General features: G+C 38.3%; 1 protein-coding gene across 4 annotated transcripts in view; it reads right to left on the reverse strand.

Moving 5' to 3' along the window:
- The window catches only part of ppef1 (protein phosphatase, EF-hand calcium binding domain 1), a 171,541-nt gene that overhangs the window by 51,063 nt on the left and 100,316 nt on the right, over nt 1–20,162 (reverse strand). For all 4 annotated transcript variants that reach the window (XM_039745020.1, XM_039745019.1, XM_039745018.1 and 1 more), the window contains one exon: nt 6,383–6,549. In XM_039745020.1, coding sequence (XP_039600954.1) covers nt 6,383–6,549 — 167 coding nt within the window. The remainder of the gene's footprint in view (nt 1–6,382; nt 6,550–20,162) is intronic.

Below are 20,162 nucleotides of genomic sequence, written 5' to 3' on the forward strand. Positions count from 1 at the left end.
GGTGTTTGGCCGACAACCAGGAAGAAGTCATAGTGGTCGCTCCTGCTGAGTTTATTGTGAAGAGTGGGAGTGCCAAAAGGCGGATGACTCGCCACGTAAGGTCACGAAAGGCAGAGGGAGTTGGGACTCGGGACGTGTATTCCCCAGCGTGGGCACCCTGGTCGCTGGGGAGCCAAAGTCGCTGTTTGGAGGAGCCTACCGGAGCCAGGGGTTGGTGAGGCAAACCGATCAGCCGAAGCAAGCAGAGCAGGTCAGCTGCAGCTGGGTGACTCCCCTGTTGCGGGGGCCGTTTGGGAGAAGCAGGGGAGCTGCCAGTAGTAGAAGAAGGATGCACCGGGCTTTGTTTTAAAAGGACAGCTTTCAGCCGTTATTTTAACCTCGTTGTTTTAAAGATTTTTTTCTAATGGATTTTATCCTCCACCTTTCACATGTTTTAATGGGTTATTCATTTGAAAGAGTTATGAATGCACTGCACTATTTATTTGTTTTTGATTGTTGTTTGTTTGCTGTTTTTAAATAAAAGCACTTTGCACTTTTACACCATCCCCTTGCTATGTTGTGCCTCACTGCCGTACTCATCGGTAACATTACCGACGGTGGCAGTTCAAGGGCTTCCAAAAGCTGAGTGGGAGCATGCGGTGAACCTGCATTATCACAACACCCGTGTACAATATCATGAACTACAAACACTACAGATAAGAGAGAATTTTCTACCTGTTAAATAAAACTGAAAACAATTTAAGATACTTCCAGAAAGGTCGACTCACTGACTTATAAAAATACTGTGGTCAATGGTGTCAGATGCTGCAGTCAGGTCTCATAGAATAAGAACAGATACAGTATGTGGTCTGTGTCAACATTAACCCACAAGTCGTTTACTGTGTTAACCAGTGCTTCTGTGTTATGATTTACTCTAAAACCTGACTGAAATGTATCAGGGATAGAATGTTTATTTAAATAGCCATTTAATTGCAGAAAAATTTCTTTTTGTTGAACTGTACTTAAAAAGGTAGGTTAGAAATCAGTCTAAAGTTGTCAAATACAGAGGAGTTGAGGTTATTTTTCTTAAACAACGGTTTAAATACCCGGGCCTTTATGCAATCTGGAAAGGTCCTTGTATCTAATGATGGGCTAACTATGTTAGGTACACTATCAACATGGCACATTATACACCTCAGAGCCTTGTTTAAAAAAAAGCCTGTTGAGACTGGGTCAAGGAGAAAAGTGGAAGGTTTTAGCTGAGAGATTGTTCTAAATAGTTCAGGTAAACCTATTTCAGAAAGGGAATTTGCTGAAAAGAGCATGCTGAGATTCAACAGGATTAATTTTGGAGGGATGAATAAAATAAATAACGAATAAAAGTGTACTCTTTCCAGTGAACTCTCAAGCATATAATATTAGATTAGATACCCTACCTTTAATCATTGATGAACAGTTTAAATACCTCGGGGTAAACATCACAAGTAAACATAAAGCTCTTTATCAACAAAATTTCGTCGTCTGCATGGAAAAAATTAAACAAGACTTGCATAGATGGTCAACCCTTCATCTCACACTAGCTGGAAGAATTAACACTGTTAAGATGAATATTCTTCCTAAGCTCCTTTTTTTATCTCAAAACGTCCCAATATACATTAATAAATCATTCTTTAAGCAATTAGATTCAACAATAACCTCATTTATTTGGAATTCAAAACATCCACGCATCAAAAGAGCGACCCTACAAAGACAAAAGGCAGAAGGCGGCATGGCTCTACTTAACTTCCAGTTTTATTACTGGGCAGCAAATATACAGTCGATAAGAACCTGGACACAAATAGAAGAACATACACAGGCATGGACCGCAATAGAAGTAAAATCCTGCAGTACTTTTTTTGTATTCCTTGCTCTGCGCTCCAATAAACACACGTTATCGGCAATACACTAATAACCCAATTGTGCTCCACTCACTTAGAATCTGGAACCAATGTAGAAAGCATTTTAAGACGGAGAAGCTTTTATCTGTGGCACCTCTGCAAGAGAACCACCTCTTTCAACCTTCACAGACATATGCAGTTTTTAATATCTGGAAAAATTTGGAATTAACTTGCTTAGAGATCTTTATATAGACAACGTCTTTGCATCCTATGAACAATTACATTCCAAATTTAACATTCCAGCTACACATTTCTTTCACTATCTTCAAATCAGGAACTTTGTTAAACAGAACCTTCCAGATTTTCCTCATCTTGCACCCTCATCCATGCTGGAAAAAATATTGCTCAATCTCAAGAACTTAGACTCCATCTCTACAATATATAAAATCATTTTACAATCCCTCCTTTCAAAGATCCAAGAGGACACTGGGAAAAAGATCTCTCAATTAATAATCAGAAAAGGAGTGGAAAGTAGCAATGCAGAGAATTCACTCAAGCTCCATATGCAAAGCATACAATTATACAACTCAAAATTATATATCGAGCACATCTGTCTCAACTAAAACTCTCCAAAATGTTTCCAGGGCATGATCCAACCTGCGAACGTTGCAACCAAGCCCCAGCCTCACTGGGTCACATGTTCTGGGCCTGCACCAAATTAACATTATTCTGGACAAAAATTTTTAATTACCTCTCAGACAGCCTTGGACTCACAATCCCTCCTAACCCATTAACAGCTGTGTTTGGGGTTCTTCCAGAGGGGCTTAAAGTGGAGAAGGACAAACAAATTGTGATTGCATTCAATACACTCTTGGCACGCACACTTATTCTGATAAACTGGAAGAACCCAAACTCTCCTCTTTTAAGTTAGTGGGAAACTGATGTGTTATACTATTTGAAATTGGAAAAAATCAAATACTCAGTTAGAGGATCTGTACAGACATTTTTCAAAACATGGCAGGATGTAATCAGTAATATTTTAAAATTATCTCATAAAGCACAGAGAGTTTATTAATTTAGGTATGTTTACAAGCCTTAAATTTTACGCCGTTTGGCTTGCTCTCTCTCTCAGGGGTGGGGATCGATCTGTTCTTAAGTCAATTTTTCTTTTTGTAAAAACTTGATTGCTTTGTATGTATAGCAATAAAATTAATAAATAAATAATAATTTTGGAGGGATGACTTATATTTCTAATAAACATTTATTATAAGATTTTGTGTTTGTACCAAAACCTCTACACATTTCACTAGAAGTTATCAGGACACATTTTATTGATTGAAGTAGATTTAGAAGATGATCAATAGTTGAAAAAAACTCTTTGATTACCAGCATAAACTATAATTTTAGAAAACTACATTGTTTTCCTCAACTATATTTGCCTTTAATATTTCATTATGTATTTCATTTAGGTTTCCTCCAATTATGCTCAGACTTACAGCATTTTTTCTTAACATCATAATAATAAAATAAAAAAAATAATACGGGGTTGTGCGATAGTACTGCTTAAAATTCCATAAGACTATGTCAGTGTTGAAATTACATCTGCTCTCTGAATCTTTGTGCTTTTTCTTCTCTGAGTATGTCAGTGTTCTGCTTACATTCCAGTGAGACTCTTAAATAACTCTTAAATAACCCTTTGCGAGTTAAGCGTGAGTGGATGCATGCGCTTCCATTGTCAGTTTCTATAGTGCATCCTATTATGCTGAAATAGGCTCATAACCCTAAAAATGGGTTAAACGGCATTGTAAAATGAATAGATTGTAAAACATAAAATCAAATAAAGTAAAACAAAATCTCTTTTCAGTAAGATAGATGAAAGTGTCAGACAAAGTACAAGGTGCTGGTCCAGATATAGTCCCTTAATTAATTTTTAAAACACACTCCGTATAATGATGACCAATTTTAATAATTAATAAAACAGGTTGTAAAACAGGGTATTTGTGAGGGGGAATCCCTTTTCAGAGTCCAGGTGCATTGCTTCTTTAATGCACCCTTTGTACAATAGCCCTTGCCCTTTTTAAAATAACAAAAACGCATTGTTGTGGGAGATGAAAGCTCAATTATGAAATGGATAATGCCTTGCATTTGATACTCATTATTCTGGATCTTCTATAAAACTGCATACATTTCAGGAAATCTGCTGTGCCTCCTGTGACTCACTGCGTGTGTAATAGGTTGTGATAAGATTTCCACAAGGACACCTCCATGTAACTGTGAGTTACTTAGCTGCTCATAGTAGACTGTTTTAATGTGCAGTAAGCTATAGAGGAAGAGAGCAAATATAAATACATGAAAGTTAATTGTATATACCTCAAAATGTGCTGGAAACAACAAGAGCTACAATACAATCTTCACCTGTACTTAGTACATTGAATATCCAGCTTGGGGTACACAGAAGCGTATACTTTTGTCTTGTTGCCAGAAGCATTCATATCATAAATGAGGAAGCCAGCTGTGTGTATGCCTTAGCCAGCTTTTAAGGTAACTTTCCAATTTAATTTTTTTTATAATTTTGATTTTCGACTCCTCATCTTCTTCACCACTGCAATATATCTGGCATCAAAAAAGGACGTTCCTCTGACATAATGGGATGATATTTTAAATTCTTCTCTTAAGTGACATACCCTGACAAGTCTCCCCTTTGTCATGCAGCTGGTCCTCTGCCCCTTACAGCACTTCCATATTTTTGCCAGACGACTAACCTACTTGTCTCTTAAAACAAGCATGGATTTCAAGTTAGTTATGACTGGCATGATTTAACAGCTTCAAGATTTTTACAATTTATGTAAAATTGGACATTGATTCAAAATTAAAATTAATGAAGGCTTACAAACCTTATTTTTTCTCACAAAATACAAAAACATATTAGCCATGTGAAAGAAAGATTGGAGGTATATTAATTAAAAATATCTTTGGGAGGGTATAAATAAATGATTGTTGAGTTTTCTTAATAGTCAACTTTTGAAAACAGTTAACGTAACATAAAATCGTGGAACCTACTTAATCCAGTTAATGTCATGTCAAGGGGAAGAACCCTGGCTGGAGCTCAAAATTCTATATTTTATGTTTCTTTTGTTCATTTTTGATTTATGTTGATTGTGTTTCATGTTACTTTTTTGATTATGTGTATTGTTCTTTGTTTTTGATTTTGTTTATGTATGTTATCTTCTATGTGTTTTGTGGGTGGGGCCACCTGCCAGGAACTGCACTCCACCCTATAAATCTGGAGGGTGTCCCACAGTTCCTGGTGGTTCATTGTGAATATACTAGGGAGTTGCTAAGTGTAATTGTGTTTATTGTGATTTTGTTAATTTATTAGATCTCTGGTTTTTCGACTTTCTTCTCTATTTTTTGATGATTCTCTGATTATATTTTCATACATGGGAGGCAGCTTGTGGGCTCTGGTGATAGTAATTACCCACTGAGGGGGCGACATTGTGGACCAATTCCTTCTTTCATCCTCCAACTGCAGAATGAAAGACGTACAACGACTCTACTGCTAATGTCACTTCGATTTTTTGCCCTCCCAGAGCCCACCCTTTTCTGTTAAATGAAAAAATAAACCTGGAACCAGGCCAACTTGCTCCATTTGATTGTTTGGAAAAACCCACACAAATACGGGGAAGATGTTGAAACATAGAATGAGCCCTGCCTACTGCATCACAACTCAAACTGATTAATTTTACTATAAAAGAGTATTACATTTGCTTCTTAGATATAACAGCTTCTTGATTTTGTTGTACCTTCGGGTGAATTGAACTTTCTAAAACCCTTTCTTATAGAGCTACGTGGACAAGCTGTTGATCCTCGTGACCATTAACTGGATTAATCAGCATTAAAATTATTTGTTTTGGATGTACTAGATAAAACTGAAAAATAAATATCTTAATAAGTTTCATTTGGAGCGTGAACTTATATGTTACAACCAACAAATGTGTTATATCATTTATCATAATGCAGCAACACCTGTCCTGTGATGATTTGTATCGCAAATGACACAAAAATACTGAAGGAGTCAGCAAGTGACAAATGAGCTTCTATCTTTCAAATTCTGACCCTGTTAAGTACAAGATGGTATTACATTATTTTTCTGCAAATTCAATTTGTAATAATTATAGTGAGAAAGCAAAATAACATTTTTCATGGTGATGCTGAAAAATATTTTTATCATAAAACAGATTAATTCATTAAATAAAACTTGGGCTTTGCAGTCTGCTGCTAAATGAGTAAATGAGAATCAGATATCCAATACAAAATGCTGATATTTCTAATAATATATTTGGTGTATTAGTTAACCTTGAATGTACTGTAGCAATTACTTGATCATTTACAGTACATTTATGAAAAGAAATGCACATCCCTGATTTACTTAAAGAGAATCAGGATTTTTCACCTGTCAGAAATATGGGGGCTTCAAGATGTTACTAGCATAAGTGACTTTACATTCTACCATTTGGTTACTCTACCTCAGGTTCATAATGTAGTCCTCGTGGTTTCCTCGGTTTAGGTGCATGTTATTGGGGTAGACCAATAAAAAGGCAAATAGTATAATTATGATCTCCATGGATTTCTTTCCTCGATCAACAAAATCTCCATTGAATAAGTAAGGATTTTCATCTGAGGGCAGACCATTCTGTAGAGATGAAGAACAAAAAAGAAAATGTATTGTAAGTATTGTTGTTTATTCAAAATTAGACAAATGAGACCAATGTATGACATGGGCTTGTGCTAAATAATTCACAAGTAAAATGCTACAATCTTAAGCATAAGTTTCATAATGTCATGTCATTCTAGACCACATTGTCCTGAACAGGGTCGTGTGGGTGCTGGAGCCTATTCCAGCTACCATAGGCAGGAAAAAACTCTGGACATGGTACAAGTCCATCATAGGGTGAAAACACGCACACCCCAAGTGCACACTAGGGTCAATTTAGCATCACCAATCCACCTAACCTGCATGTCTGTGGGCTGTTGGAGGAATAAGGGGCACCCAGAGGAAACCCATGCAGACACGGGGAAAACATGCAAACTCCATGAAGGAAGGATCTGGGATGTGAAATATGGTCTTCTTAAAGTGAGTCAGCAGTACAACAACTGTACCACTGTTCCTCCCTAAATTTAGTAATAAATTGGAATATTTACTAATTTTGCATTCTCATTTTGTTGTGATATGAAGTGAAGAAGTAAGGAGGGGTCACACACAGTAAAAAGGATACACTCACTCACATCCAGCCAATTGAGAGCTGACAGTTAAATATTTTTTATGTGATTGTATTTGTCCTTTGCTGGTTTCTATTATTATCACTCCTCTGAGGAGAAATACAAGTTAGAATTTCATTGTACTATGTACCGTACTGAGGATAACAAACTTGAACTCGAACTGATTACGATTGTGTTTAGGATAGTAAAGCCCATGTTCCCAACTTAAATAAAATGGTCAATCATTTGAGACTCTCACCTCCAGGAGGACATGCCCAACCAGACCTTAGATCAATTGCCAATGATTCCAGCAGCTCTAAACTTCAAGGAGAACCAAGGCAAGCTGGAACTTGGTTACAGTAAACAATACGTTTTAGAATTTAAAAATGGCTTATGGCTTGCCCATCCAGTTGTTTTAAGGCTCCCATACTTCCCAATTTCTGGTGTGGTTTGTTTCTTCTGTTTGTGAAATTTACAATCACCTTAGGAACAGGATATCAACAAACAGCATATCAAAGTGCAGTTGAGCTATACAGTGTATCTATTGCATGGCTCTATTTGGTGAAAAAGGGATGCATCTGCAATGTTCCCAGATGTTAGTCTTGTGGCCTTATCTGACTGTAGTAGTTTATAGCTGAGTGTTATCTGCTGGGGATCAGAATCAACATCTCCATATTTAAAGTCATGATTCTCTCCTGGGAAAAAAATATATGCTCTTTGCAAGTAATGAGGCAACAAAAGAGACAAGGAGAAATGTATTTATTGCATTGCTCACAATGGAAGGCAGAGGATGTTATAAAACTGAACAATATGTAGTGTAGTAACTTAAGCATTATAGGTAAACTATGTGGTAGTAATGAAGTAGGATCTAGGTTTTCACAGAAAGCTGTGGACTTCAACAATTCGTGAATGTTTCCTTCCATATCTACTGTATGAACACAAAATATCAGTAGTGTGCAAAACATATGCTAGATGAACCTCTGCAACAAAATAAAAAGCTTTGCAAGCTGATATTCCTGATTAGAGGGTACCAGTTAATGGGTATGTGCAGTACTTAAGATGTTCTCTGGGGCACCTTCAGTAAGTAAACAAGGCTCTCCTCTAGTCCGCAAAATTTTTCAGTTTGTTTCAATCTATGGGGAGAGACCCAAAAACCTGTAATAATTTCCGGAGAATAGCTGAAGACGTTTAGTGTTACTAAGGTTTAGTGTGCACTGAAATGGGAGCAAACTTGTTATTTGGTTAACAGTATTTCTTTAAATAGGGAACAATTTAAACAGTGCCCTCCATAATATTTGGAACAAAGACATTTATTCTTGAATAAAACCATTTCAGGTGACTACTTGTTGAAACTCATCGAGAGAATGCCAATAGTGTGCAAAGCAGTAATCAGAGCAAAGGGTGGCTATTTTGAAGAAACTAGAATATAAAAAATGTTTTCAGTTATTTCACCTTTTTTTGTTAAGTACATAACTCCACATGTGTTCATTCATAGTTTTGATGCCTTCAGTGAGAATCTACCAATGTAAATGGTCATGAAAATAAAGAAAATACATTGAATGAGGAGGTGTGTCCAAACTTTTGGCCTGTACTGTATATATATATATATACTAGCAGAATACCCGCGCTTCGCAGCGGAGAAGTAGTGTGTTAAAGAAGGTACGAAAAAGAAAAGGAAAAATTTTTAAAATAATGTAACATGGTTGTTAATGTAATTGTTTTGTCATTGATATGAGTGTTGTTCTCATATATATATATATATATATATATAGCAAAATACCAGCTTGGCGAGAAGTAGTGTTTAAAGAAGCAATGAAAAGAAAAGGAAACATTTTGAAAATAACGTAACCTGAATTGTTTTGTCACTGTTGTGAGTGATGAGTGTTGTTGTCATATATATATATATATCTATACATATACACATATATACATACATATATATCTACATATATACACACACATATATACACACATATACATACACACACATATATACACACAAATACATATATATATATACATACATACACACACACATATATAAACATATATACATATACATACATATCTACATATATACACACACAGCTATTTCGTATCAGTGCAATACGCTGTTTGTTAAACAGTTGACTCCGCTCTTACGTGCAATAACAAATCAAATCATTCAGTTGTCTTTGCTCAGATGTCATTTTAGAGCTGGACGCCTGGCATCTTTTTTTGGCCACAAGTTCGTTTCTGTTTGGTGTGAGGTTCTGTGTTGTGGAGATTCTCAGGATGGATTGCAGGTGCTCATCAGTGAGGCGACTCTTGTGTGCTGTTTTGTTAGTCTTTATCACTGAGAAGAGCTTCTCACACAGATATGTGCTACCAAACATGCACAAGGTTCGAGCCGCATGTAGACGGACTTTTTTTGTTCTTCAAAGTCACCAAAGCGCCGTGCAAACTCAGTGCGCAATAACTCTAGCTTTGCAATAACTTGCAGCATCATATGGTAGACTTGATTAATGCGATAAGTGTTCGGCAAGGCAGCTGAAGCGCTGCATTATGGGATCTGTAGTTTATTGTGTTACCAGCACTTCATATACCCGGGCCATTAATAACAATAATACAGTATATAAAATGATCTCGCGCAATTCAGATAGAGTTGACACGCACTACAGCCTGCATGCCTCAATGAGTCATCCTCCCCTCGCTCTTACTTTTTTACCGTTCATCTAATGAATACACTGAGTAGGGCTTTACCAAAACAATCATTGATGGCGAATAAAGTATCCATTATTCGAGTATGTAGAGCGGGATATATATATATACATATATATATACCAGCGTATCAGCGAGAAGTAGTATGTTAAAAAGGTAGAAAAGAAAAGGGAACATTTTAAAAATAACGTAACATGACTGTCAATATACAGTATTTGTTTTGTGAGTGTTACTGAGTGTTGCTGTCATCAAGGATTTGATTATCATTATTTCTTTCAATCAGGTTCGTATTTGTAGGATGTGTTGTGTTCAAGTTACATTCCGTGTTTGTCAATCGTTGTAAAGATGACAGGTTTCATTCATCGATTCGTTTCTTACTGCATCAATAAACAGCTCGTCTTCTTCTTTATCTGAGACCTGACACACTGCATGCACAGTTTTTTTTTTACACTGTCTTCCTTTAGCGGGACATTGACTTTTTCCACCGTGTGCTTTGTTTCCACAGTAGCATTTATGAATATGCTTATCAGAAGCTTCATATTTTTTGCTGCCTTTTCAATTGTGTAATTCGGTTTTTGTTCAGCGCCCTTTGGAACTGTTGCCTTTTATCTGTGCACTGCGTCAGTTCACGTGAGCCACTCGGTGTACTTGCATCGAAGGTTCCCAGCTGTGCTGGTGCCATCTCGTGCTATGTCCATAGCTTTATTTAATGTTACCTTAGAAATGGCACTTAAAACTTTCTCTCGCAGTTTCGCTGAGTTTGTGTCAAACACCACCCTGACCATCTCATCTTCCTCTCCATAAGCACAGTCCTTCACCCGTGAATATTTACCCGTGGCAGTTTGCTATTGGATTGCCGCTGACAGACGGCCTTATATGGGCAGGCACTAAATTACAAGCGCCAGCGTAGCCTGTCTATGAACTTAATTTAAAGTGTAGGTTTACATCGTGTTTTGTTTCCGAAGTAGCAGAACTCATGAATATGGTTGTATATGTCACTCGCTCGCTTCTTATTGTTTAGCTGCCTTCTCAATTATATAATGCATGTTTTCTTGAGCGCTTTTTGAGGTCTTCCTGGTTTTCTATGTACTGCGTGATTACGTGGGAGGCGTGATGATGTCACACGAAACTACGCCCCCACTGCGTCTCCATTACAGTAAATGGAGAAAAACTGCTTCCAGTTATGACCATTACGCGTAGAATTTCGATATAAAACCTGCCCAATTTTTGTAAGGAAGCTGTAAGGAATGAACCTGCCAAATTTCATCCTTCCACCCACACGGGAAGTTGGAGAATTAGTGATGAGTCAGTGAGTGAGTGAGTGAGTGAGTGAGGGCTTTGCCTTTTATTAATATAGATATATATATATACTGAGTATACTTTACACATAAAATGTATGTTGTCGTACCTTGCATAACTGAAAAACCTTTATGGCACAATAACAATTCAATACATTTATGGTCACTACAGTATTTAGATTTAATAATCTTCATGTGGGAGAAGGCTGACTCGCATAAATAAGTGGAGTCAAATAATGCAGTCAAGGAGCTTTTGAAATCAGCCGAGTGAAAAATGATGGCTGTCCGATTATCTGCAATTTTAGTTCCCTCCCCTTTCTCTTTCTCAGATCGCTTTTTGGAAGGATGTCAGTTTCGTAGTTTTTATGAACAGTTCGAAAGTGCCTTTCCACATTTTCCTTCTTTGGAATAGCAATCATAGACTGACAGATCAGACAAACGCACTTCGATTGTGACATTGTGAGAAAAAAATCCTCTTCCAATTCCACATCCAGCTCATACCCTCCCCCAAATTTTTTTTTTTAAATCCCTTCTTTAGTCGATATAAATTGGAAGGCTAACTAGATCATAGCCGGAGTTTTGCAGTAGCTCAAGCGTTTGATCCTGAGTGTATGATGTCCAGTGTGTTAGAAGAAAGGAGATCTCAGACTGGCCGCCCTGTATGTCAATCAAGTGGCAAATGCCATAGGGAGGATATATGATAGGCTGACATTTAAAAATTTTTTTTTTTGAATGCAATGCGATCTACCTGCACTACCTTTGCGATCTACCAGTCGATCACGATCAACACACTGGGAACCCATGTTCTATAAGTTTCAGCCAGTTTCTCCCGCCATCAAATGACAAGTGACCTGGTCACCGAGTCTCCTGTCATGTGTATCAAGTCCCTTTAAATAACTGAGTTAACTGCACGCTCATGCCCACCTGCTCATGAGATGGCGCTGGTTCATGCTCACATACACCTCCTGACTCCACTGGACTGTCTTCCTATGCCCAATCAAAAGAGTGCAGTTCTTAAAACTTTGCTGCACTTCCCTGTCTTGCCAGTTCCAAACTTAAGTTACTGTATGTGTACTAATTTGCCTTTTGCCCCTCTTACTCTTTTCTTTTACTACAATTCCTGTTGCATGTCCTGGGCTTTTTTATTTACATTCCTGACTAGATTAACTTGTTTTTTGGCCTCGCTTTATCTTCTGATTTCAATTTCTAAGTATTCTATTTCTAAGTATTAATGCTGCCACTCTTGCCAGTCAGTGTAATAGTAAGTCAATAATTCTGTGAAAGAACCTGTTCTTTTGCCTTTTATGATGAAACTAGCAAAATACCCGCGCTTCGCAGCTGCGAAGTACTGCCTTAACATTTTTATTAAGAAGAAAATTAAACCTTTTTAAACTGAGGGAAAATATACCAATAATTATTTGTTAAGGATCTCTTTGTATACCACATTGTGAGTTCGGCCCTCCGGTTGTATTATGACCAAGCTGTGTGCTGAGCTTACTCTTGAGCATGCAACGTACAGTTGGCCATGTGAACAGTAATCTTGTTTCAAATCTCACAGCTTGGATTGCTGCTGTAATAATCGGTTTGAGTTTCATGGTTTGTTTCAATTACGACATTATTTGTAGGACTTGTGTTGAAGAGACATTCGGCATCTGTCAAGCGTTGTAAGTATACAACCGGTTTCATCGATAACTTCACATCCAGCTTTTGAGAGTTTAAACATTCATAAACATCAAAGTGTCCACTACTCAGATCGTCACCTGTGAATCTAAGATATTTAAGAGGCATTGGCAGTTGTCCAAAGGTGTAAAATATTTGGCCATTTCGGTACACTTGAAAGCGACAACCGAACAATTCAGCGGCAGCCATCAACTCACATGCAGAACCATAGGTGAAGGGCTTAAACATTTCACTCTTATAGTGCTCCTGTGTAGTATAATTATCTCCTGTACCGTCACCAGTCCACACCTTGAACCTGTCCCAGTCATTCAATACATAAGACACAATGTTCCTCCGGATATCAAGAGTGAGCCTGATATGGCCGTGCAATATGTAACAAAGAGAATGGAAAAGGCAGGCGCCATCTCCAGGCATGGAAACCACTCGGTAAGTGACAGTTCTTTGATCGATGGTGATCACCTCGATAGACATGTTAATGGGATTACGGTTGGAACGATAAAGGAAATGGGTACCTGAACAATGTAAAGTAAGTCTAAAATACCTACACAATAACTACAATCGTGATAAACAAACAATAAAACAGCGGAGAAGCCATGGATTAAATAAAAAGGCTGCAGTTTTCAGCAGGGAGACGTGAATCCCGTGGTGAAGCAAGGAAGGGAATGTAGAGACCGGAGCGACGGACTGCCTTATATAGGCAGGCAGCTAACAACGTGGGAGGCGTGAGGATGGGGGACCCAACAGCGCCTCACATGGTGACTGAGTTGCAGGCTATGGACGTATATATGTACGTAAGTAGGATTTAGTTAGCGTTGGGAACCTGCGTACCAAATTTCTTGAAGATGGGCCGATAAGTAACAAAGATCGTTGAAAAGTTCAATATGGAGGCCGACAGTGGCATCATACCACCGAAATAAGTACGTACATGGGTTTCGGTTAGCGCAGGGAAGCCGCCTACCAAATTTCGTGAAGATAGGGCTATAAATAAAAAAGTTCAACATGGCGAACGTTGTCGACCGTTATGACCGTTACACGTAGAATTTCAAAATGAAACCTGCTTAACTTTTGTAAGTAAGCTGTAAGGAATGAGCCTGCCAAATTTCAGCCTTCTACCTACACGGGAAGTTGGAGAATTAGTGACGTTGGAAAGGTCAATATGGCGGCCGACAGTGGTGTCATACCATCGAAATAAGTACGTACATCAGTTTCGGTTAGCGCAGGGAAGCCGCCTACCAAATTTCGTGAAGATGGGGCTATAAATAAGAAAATTCAACATGGCGGACTTTGTCAACCGTTATTGACCGTTATGACCGTTACGTGTAGAATTACGAAATGAAACCTGCTTAACTTTTGTAAGTAAGCTGTAAGGAATAAGCCTGCCAAATTTCAGCCTTCTATCTACACGGGAAGTTGGAGAATTAGTGATGAGTGAGTCAGTGAGTGAGTCAGTGAGGGCTTTGCCTTTTATTATTATAGATGTGTCAGATTAGGCATTACTAGATCATAGTATTGAATCAGACCTAGGAAAGATATCAGTTGAGTAAGGTAGTATGGAGATTGCATCTTGACTATTGTCCTTATGTTTTCAGGTGTCTTATAAGCAATTGCAGCTTCAAAAGCAAGGTATTCCAAAGAATCTGTGAAAAAGTCAGGTTTTCCTTCATCAACTTACAACTCATATTTTTCAAGGCATGTGCCAATTGCATCCAAATGTTCTCTGTGCTTAGCATGAGAAAGTTCTGTCTTGTAGTGCATCTTAGGTAGCCTCTCAAACATCTGATCCATAGCTCTCTGAAGTAGAGCTGGAGCTGAAACAATCCCAAATGGATGATGATTTTCCCCACATATCCCTGATTCTGATGGAATCTCACTGTTTCTAGGAAGGCTCAATTTTGCTTTAGTTTTATTTTGAAAATTCTTTTTAAGTTTTCTTTCTGTTTATATAGGATTATTTTTCTATAACTATTTTTTTTTTATGACCTTTTACTTTATTATGTTAATGATAAATGTATTATTTTTTTATGTAACACCTTGCTGTGTTTACATTGTGCCTAACTGGCAGGACTCCCTGGCACCACAGCTGGGTAACCTACTCCTGTTTTGTAAAAGCCTGCAAGTCTTGCAGTAAGGTACTTCAGCATTGGTTAGTTAATTTTTTAAATCTTTTTTGTAAGTGTTTCTTTTCTGTTATTTTGTGTGTTTGAAATTGAACTTAATTAAAATTAAGGGTTTTCTTTATTGTAGACTTGTTTTGATTTTTGCTTATTTGTCACTAGAATCGGAGGGGTTACCGTTCCACTCATGGTTTTCTGAGTATAAAAGCCCTTATTCCTGTTTAGTAGGTCTGTGCAGGCCAAAACCGTGTTTCATGATTTCCGGGTATGTAAATCCACCATTTTTTCGAGTTAAGAGTGCTAGGCAAGTTATAACACCCATCAATTTTAGGTCTTACAGTGATTTGTGAATGTTCTGTGTGGTATACGGCCAGCAGTTTATCCTGGCCAATACCCCCACGCCGCTAGATGGAGTCCTTCCTGCAACATGAAGGTGCCCCAAATTCCAGCAGGGCATCATGGACCTTGGAGTGTTTCTTCACAGCCCTGTTGGATACTCTGGGAGCCGCCAGGGGACTCTGCAAGGAGGAACAGGGAATTGTATTTTCTAGATAGCCCGGAAGTACTCCTTAATCATGGGGAAGGAAGAAATGAAGCACTTCCGGGCTGAAGAAAAGAAGGAGTTTTCACCTGACCCGGAAGTGTTATGAAATCACGTGGACTGACGGACAGAAGCACTTTCGGGTCAAGGACTATAAAAAGACTGTGGGAGAACCCAGCAAGAGAGTCGAGATGGGAGGAAGGGTGACTGAGCTGCTGGGAGTGAAGGATTGAATTGTTTATTATGATTATTGTTTATTATTGGAATTATTGTGGAGGTGGAGGTGCTTTGTGCACATTATAGAAATACTAGCATTTTTGCCTTTTGCCTTTTGCTTTGTATTCCTTGCTCTGCGCTCCAATAAACACACATTATTGGCAATACACTAATAACCCAATTGTGCTCCACTCACTTAGAATCTGGAACCAATGTAGAAAGCATTTTAAGACGGAGAAGCTTCTTTCTGTGGCACCCCTGCAAGAGAACCACCTCTTTCAACCTTCACAAACATATGCAGTTTTTAATATCTGGAAAAAAATTGGAATTAACTTGCTTAGAGATCTTTATATAGACAACGTCTTTGCATCCTATGAACAATTACATTCCAAATTTAACATTCCAGCTACACATTTCTTTCACTATCTTTAAATCAGGAACTTTGTTAAACAGAACCTTCCAGATTTTCCTCATCTTGCACCCTCATCCACGCTGGAAAAAATATTGCTCAGTCTCAAGGACTTAGACTCCATCTCTACAATATATAAAATCATTTTACAATCCCTTCCTTTCAAAGATCCAAGAGGACACTGGGAAAAAGATCTCTCAATTAATATATCAGAAAAGGAGTGGAAAGTAGCAATGCAGAGAATTCACTCGAGCTCCATATGCGCAAAGCATACAATTATACAACTCAAAATTATATATCGAGCACATCTGTCTCAACTAAAACTCTCCAAAATGTTTCCAGGGCATGATCCAACCTCGACGTTGCAACCAAGCCCCAGCCTCACTAGGTCACATGTTCTGGGCCTGCTCCAAATTAACATTATTCTGGACAAAAATTTAGTGAATTACCTTTCAGACAGCCTTGGACTCACAATCCCTCCTAACCCATTAACAGCTGTGTTTGGGGTTCTTCCAGAGGGTCTTAAAGTGGAGAAAGACAAACAAATTGTGATTGCATTCACTACACTCTTGGCACGCAGACTCATTCTGATAAACTGGAAGAACCCAAACTCTCCTCTTTTAAGTCAGTGGGAAACTGATGTGTTATATTATTTGAAATTGGAAAAATCAAATACTCAGTTAGAGGATCTGTGCAGACTTTTTTCAAAACATGGCAGGATCTAATCAGTAACATTTTAAAATAAGTTTATAAAGCACAGAGAATTTATTAATTTAGGTATGTTTACAAGCTTTAAATTTTACGCCGTTTGGCTTGCTCTCTCTCTCAGGGATGGTGATCGATCTGTTCTTAACATAATTCTTTTTTTTGTAAAAACTTGATTGCTATGTATGGATTGTAATAAAATTAATAAATAAAAAAAAAATACTAGCAAAATACCCGCGTTTCGCAGCGGAGAAGTAGTGTGTTAAAGAAGTAATGAAAATAACTTAACATGATTGTCAATGTCCATCCATCCATTATCTAACCCGCTGAATCCGAATACAGGGTCACGGGGGTCTGCTGGAGCCAATCCCAGCCAACATAGGGCACAAGGCAGGAACCAATCTTGGGCAGGGTGCCAACCCACCGCAGGACACACACAAACACACCCACACACCAAGCACACACTAGGGCCAATTTAGAATCGCCAATCCACCTAACCCGCATGTCTTTGGATTGTGGGAGGAAACCGGGCCGGAGGAAACCCGCGACCGGGAGAACATGCAAACTCCACGCAGGGAGGACCCAGGAAGCGAACCCGGGTCACCTAACTGCGAGGCAGCAGCGCTACCACTGCGCCACCGTGCCGCCCTGATTGTCAATGTAATCAATGTAATTGTTTTGTCACTGTTATGAGTGTTGCTGTTATATATATATATATATATATATATATATATATATATATATACATACACACACACATACATATATACATATATATATACATACACATACTGTATATATCTATCTATCTATCTATCTATATCTATATATATATATATCTCCTTTGGAATGCGAGTAGCTGTTGCTGGGGGTGCCAGAATCCATCGAGGAAGAAAAATTAAAAACATTATTTGTACAAAATCTTAATTTATCTGTCCATTCCTAAATAATTAAATGGGCAGGCTATTTCGTATCAGTGCAATAAGCTGCTTGTTAAAAACGGATGACTCCTGCTCTTACGTGCACTTAGTTGTGCGTGGGTATTATGAACTATTGTATCTGTTCAAGTTCTATTTAAATTTTAAATATAAGTAATTTTTATTTAGTCGCCAGAAATATGTCTGGTAGGAATCTAAGTTAAATTTAGTCATCATTGCATAAATTTTTCTTCACCATAGAAATTTAATGACTAAATTCAACTTCCATTCCTATCAAAGATATTTCTGGCAACTAAATAGAACCTACTTATATCCAAATTCGAGCTATTGAGGTGTCGCCTGCCTGCCTGCCTGAATAAGTCACCCTCGCTTCGCTCTTACTTTTTTACCGTTCATTTAATAATGGCTATTCGCGGAAAAATTATAAAATGGAAGGAGGATTACACTGAGTATGGCTTTACCAAAACAATTATTGATGGCGAATAAAGTATCCATTATTCATAAAGCTTCAATTGGTGATCTGTTTTTCTGCGTTAACCTCATATTTTTTCATACTTCTTCTCAAACCAAGGAGGTGCGAGGGTAAAATGAATCGGGAAGCGCTGATATATATATATATATATATATAGAATGTATTGAAACAGTTTTACTGTCAAATAATGCAAACAGTACGCGGCACGTGTTTCACCCTAATTCTGGGCTCATCAGGGGTATACACTCACTGAACCCCCTCTCAGGAATCGAACCTCGGACGTCAGCGCTAGAGTCAAAGCCTCTCATGTTGCGCCACGGCATGTGGTTCGTTTATTTGACAGTATGTAGATCGGGGTGTGTATATACATATATATATATATATAAATATAAAAGATAACTCCTGTAGCCACAATAAATGCCTTTATTGAATAGACAAACCAGGGATGAACAAGTTCCTTTCTACTGCAGCCACAGCCACGACACAGATAAAAAACATCAATAATAACTCATAAACTTGCAATATTATTTAGGAAAATTGCAACATTTTACTCACCAAAAATTCTTATTATTTGTAAATAAAATCCATCGTCCTCTCTTTCCTCAAAAACAGTTCAATTACTCTGTCGTACGGATTATCCGTTCCATCAAAACCTCACTTATTATCTCCATCGAAGGTAATGCTGAAAGGCGAACCCGCCCTATGGTATTTCTGGCATAAGTTTCAATTCACTTTAGGGCTGAAAATGTCCGCTCGACAAAAGCAGTGTACACAGGAATGCTAACCGCCAAATATACCAATGTGAACAGCTGCCCCATGCTCTCATTCATATTTTTCTGATGAAGGAAGTCAAGGAGATCAGTGAGAGATTTTCCTGCAAAATCATTCATAGCATACATTACAGTCAGTTCTGTTTTTAGCCGAGACAGATCAAAAAGCGGTCCGTGGCTCTTGTGTTAAAGTGGAGAAGGCTGCATGCGTGAAATTTTTCTTGTATTCCTGAAACTTCTGGGGCTCAAGGAGCATGACAAACGTCAGGTTTTCATGGTCTTGAAATCTGGTCTGTGTCTGGCAAATAATATTGTCCAGAATCCTGCCATGGAGTTGGCCGTAGTGCAAGCGTTTGCGGGGCGTCAGTGGCCTCGGAGAGTTCCTCATATCGCTTCTATCCAATCAATGGGTCTGAATACGGTGATGTTGCCGTACGCCTCCTAGAGGACCCTACTGACACCAATTCAAAATCTGATTGGTTGAAGCAACAGGTTAATCGACATTTATTCTATGTTAGAGGGCCTCCACAACAGATTGTGAAAGCCTCTCTGCCTGGCAACAAATGATGGCTGAAATGTGATTGGTTAAATGCTTTAATACAAAACTCTGCCTCCCACGGCTATCGAGCTGCAGTCTATTCTCTCTGCCTGGCAACAAATGACGGCTGAAATGCGATTGGTTAAATATTTTTATACGAAATTCCGCCTCCCACGGCTATCAAGCTGCATTCTATTACAGTATATGGACAAAAATATGTTCCAGTTATGACCATTACACATAGAATTTCCAACTTTTGTAAGTAAGCTGTAAGGAATGAGCCTGCCAAATTTCAGCGTTCTACCTACACGGGAAGTTGGAGAATTAGTAGTGAGTGAGTGAGTCAGTGAGTCAGTGAGTGAGCCAGTGAGGGCTTTACCTTTTATTAGTATAGATTAAATTAATTTCTTGGACTTTTACCTGGTGTCAGGGCGTGTTGTCTGAGGGTTCAAGGTTCAAGGGGCAACAACGCCCCCTATCTGTCACATCTGTTATGTATGACACTTGACACAGTGTGAACTCAGAATCACTGATCATTTTGCTTGTCTCCACATAGTAGACAATGTTATGCGCATTCACATAGGAAGCAGTTTAAGGACTCTGGTGATGGTAATTACCCACCAAACCAGGGTTTGTTGCTTTGGACTAATGCTTTCTCTTTTCCTC

The sequence above is a fragment of the Polypterus senegalus genome, chromosome 2 (assembly GCF_016835505.1).
Source record: "Polypterus senegalus isolate Bchr_013 chromosome 2, ASM1683550v1, whole genome shotgun sequence".
In the NCBI taxonomy this organism is placed as follows: domain Eukaryota; kingdom Metazoa; phylum Chordata; class Cladistia; order Polypteriformes; family Polypteridae; genus Polypterus; species Polypterus senegalus.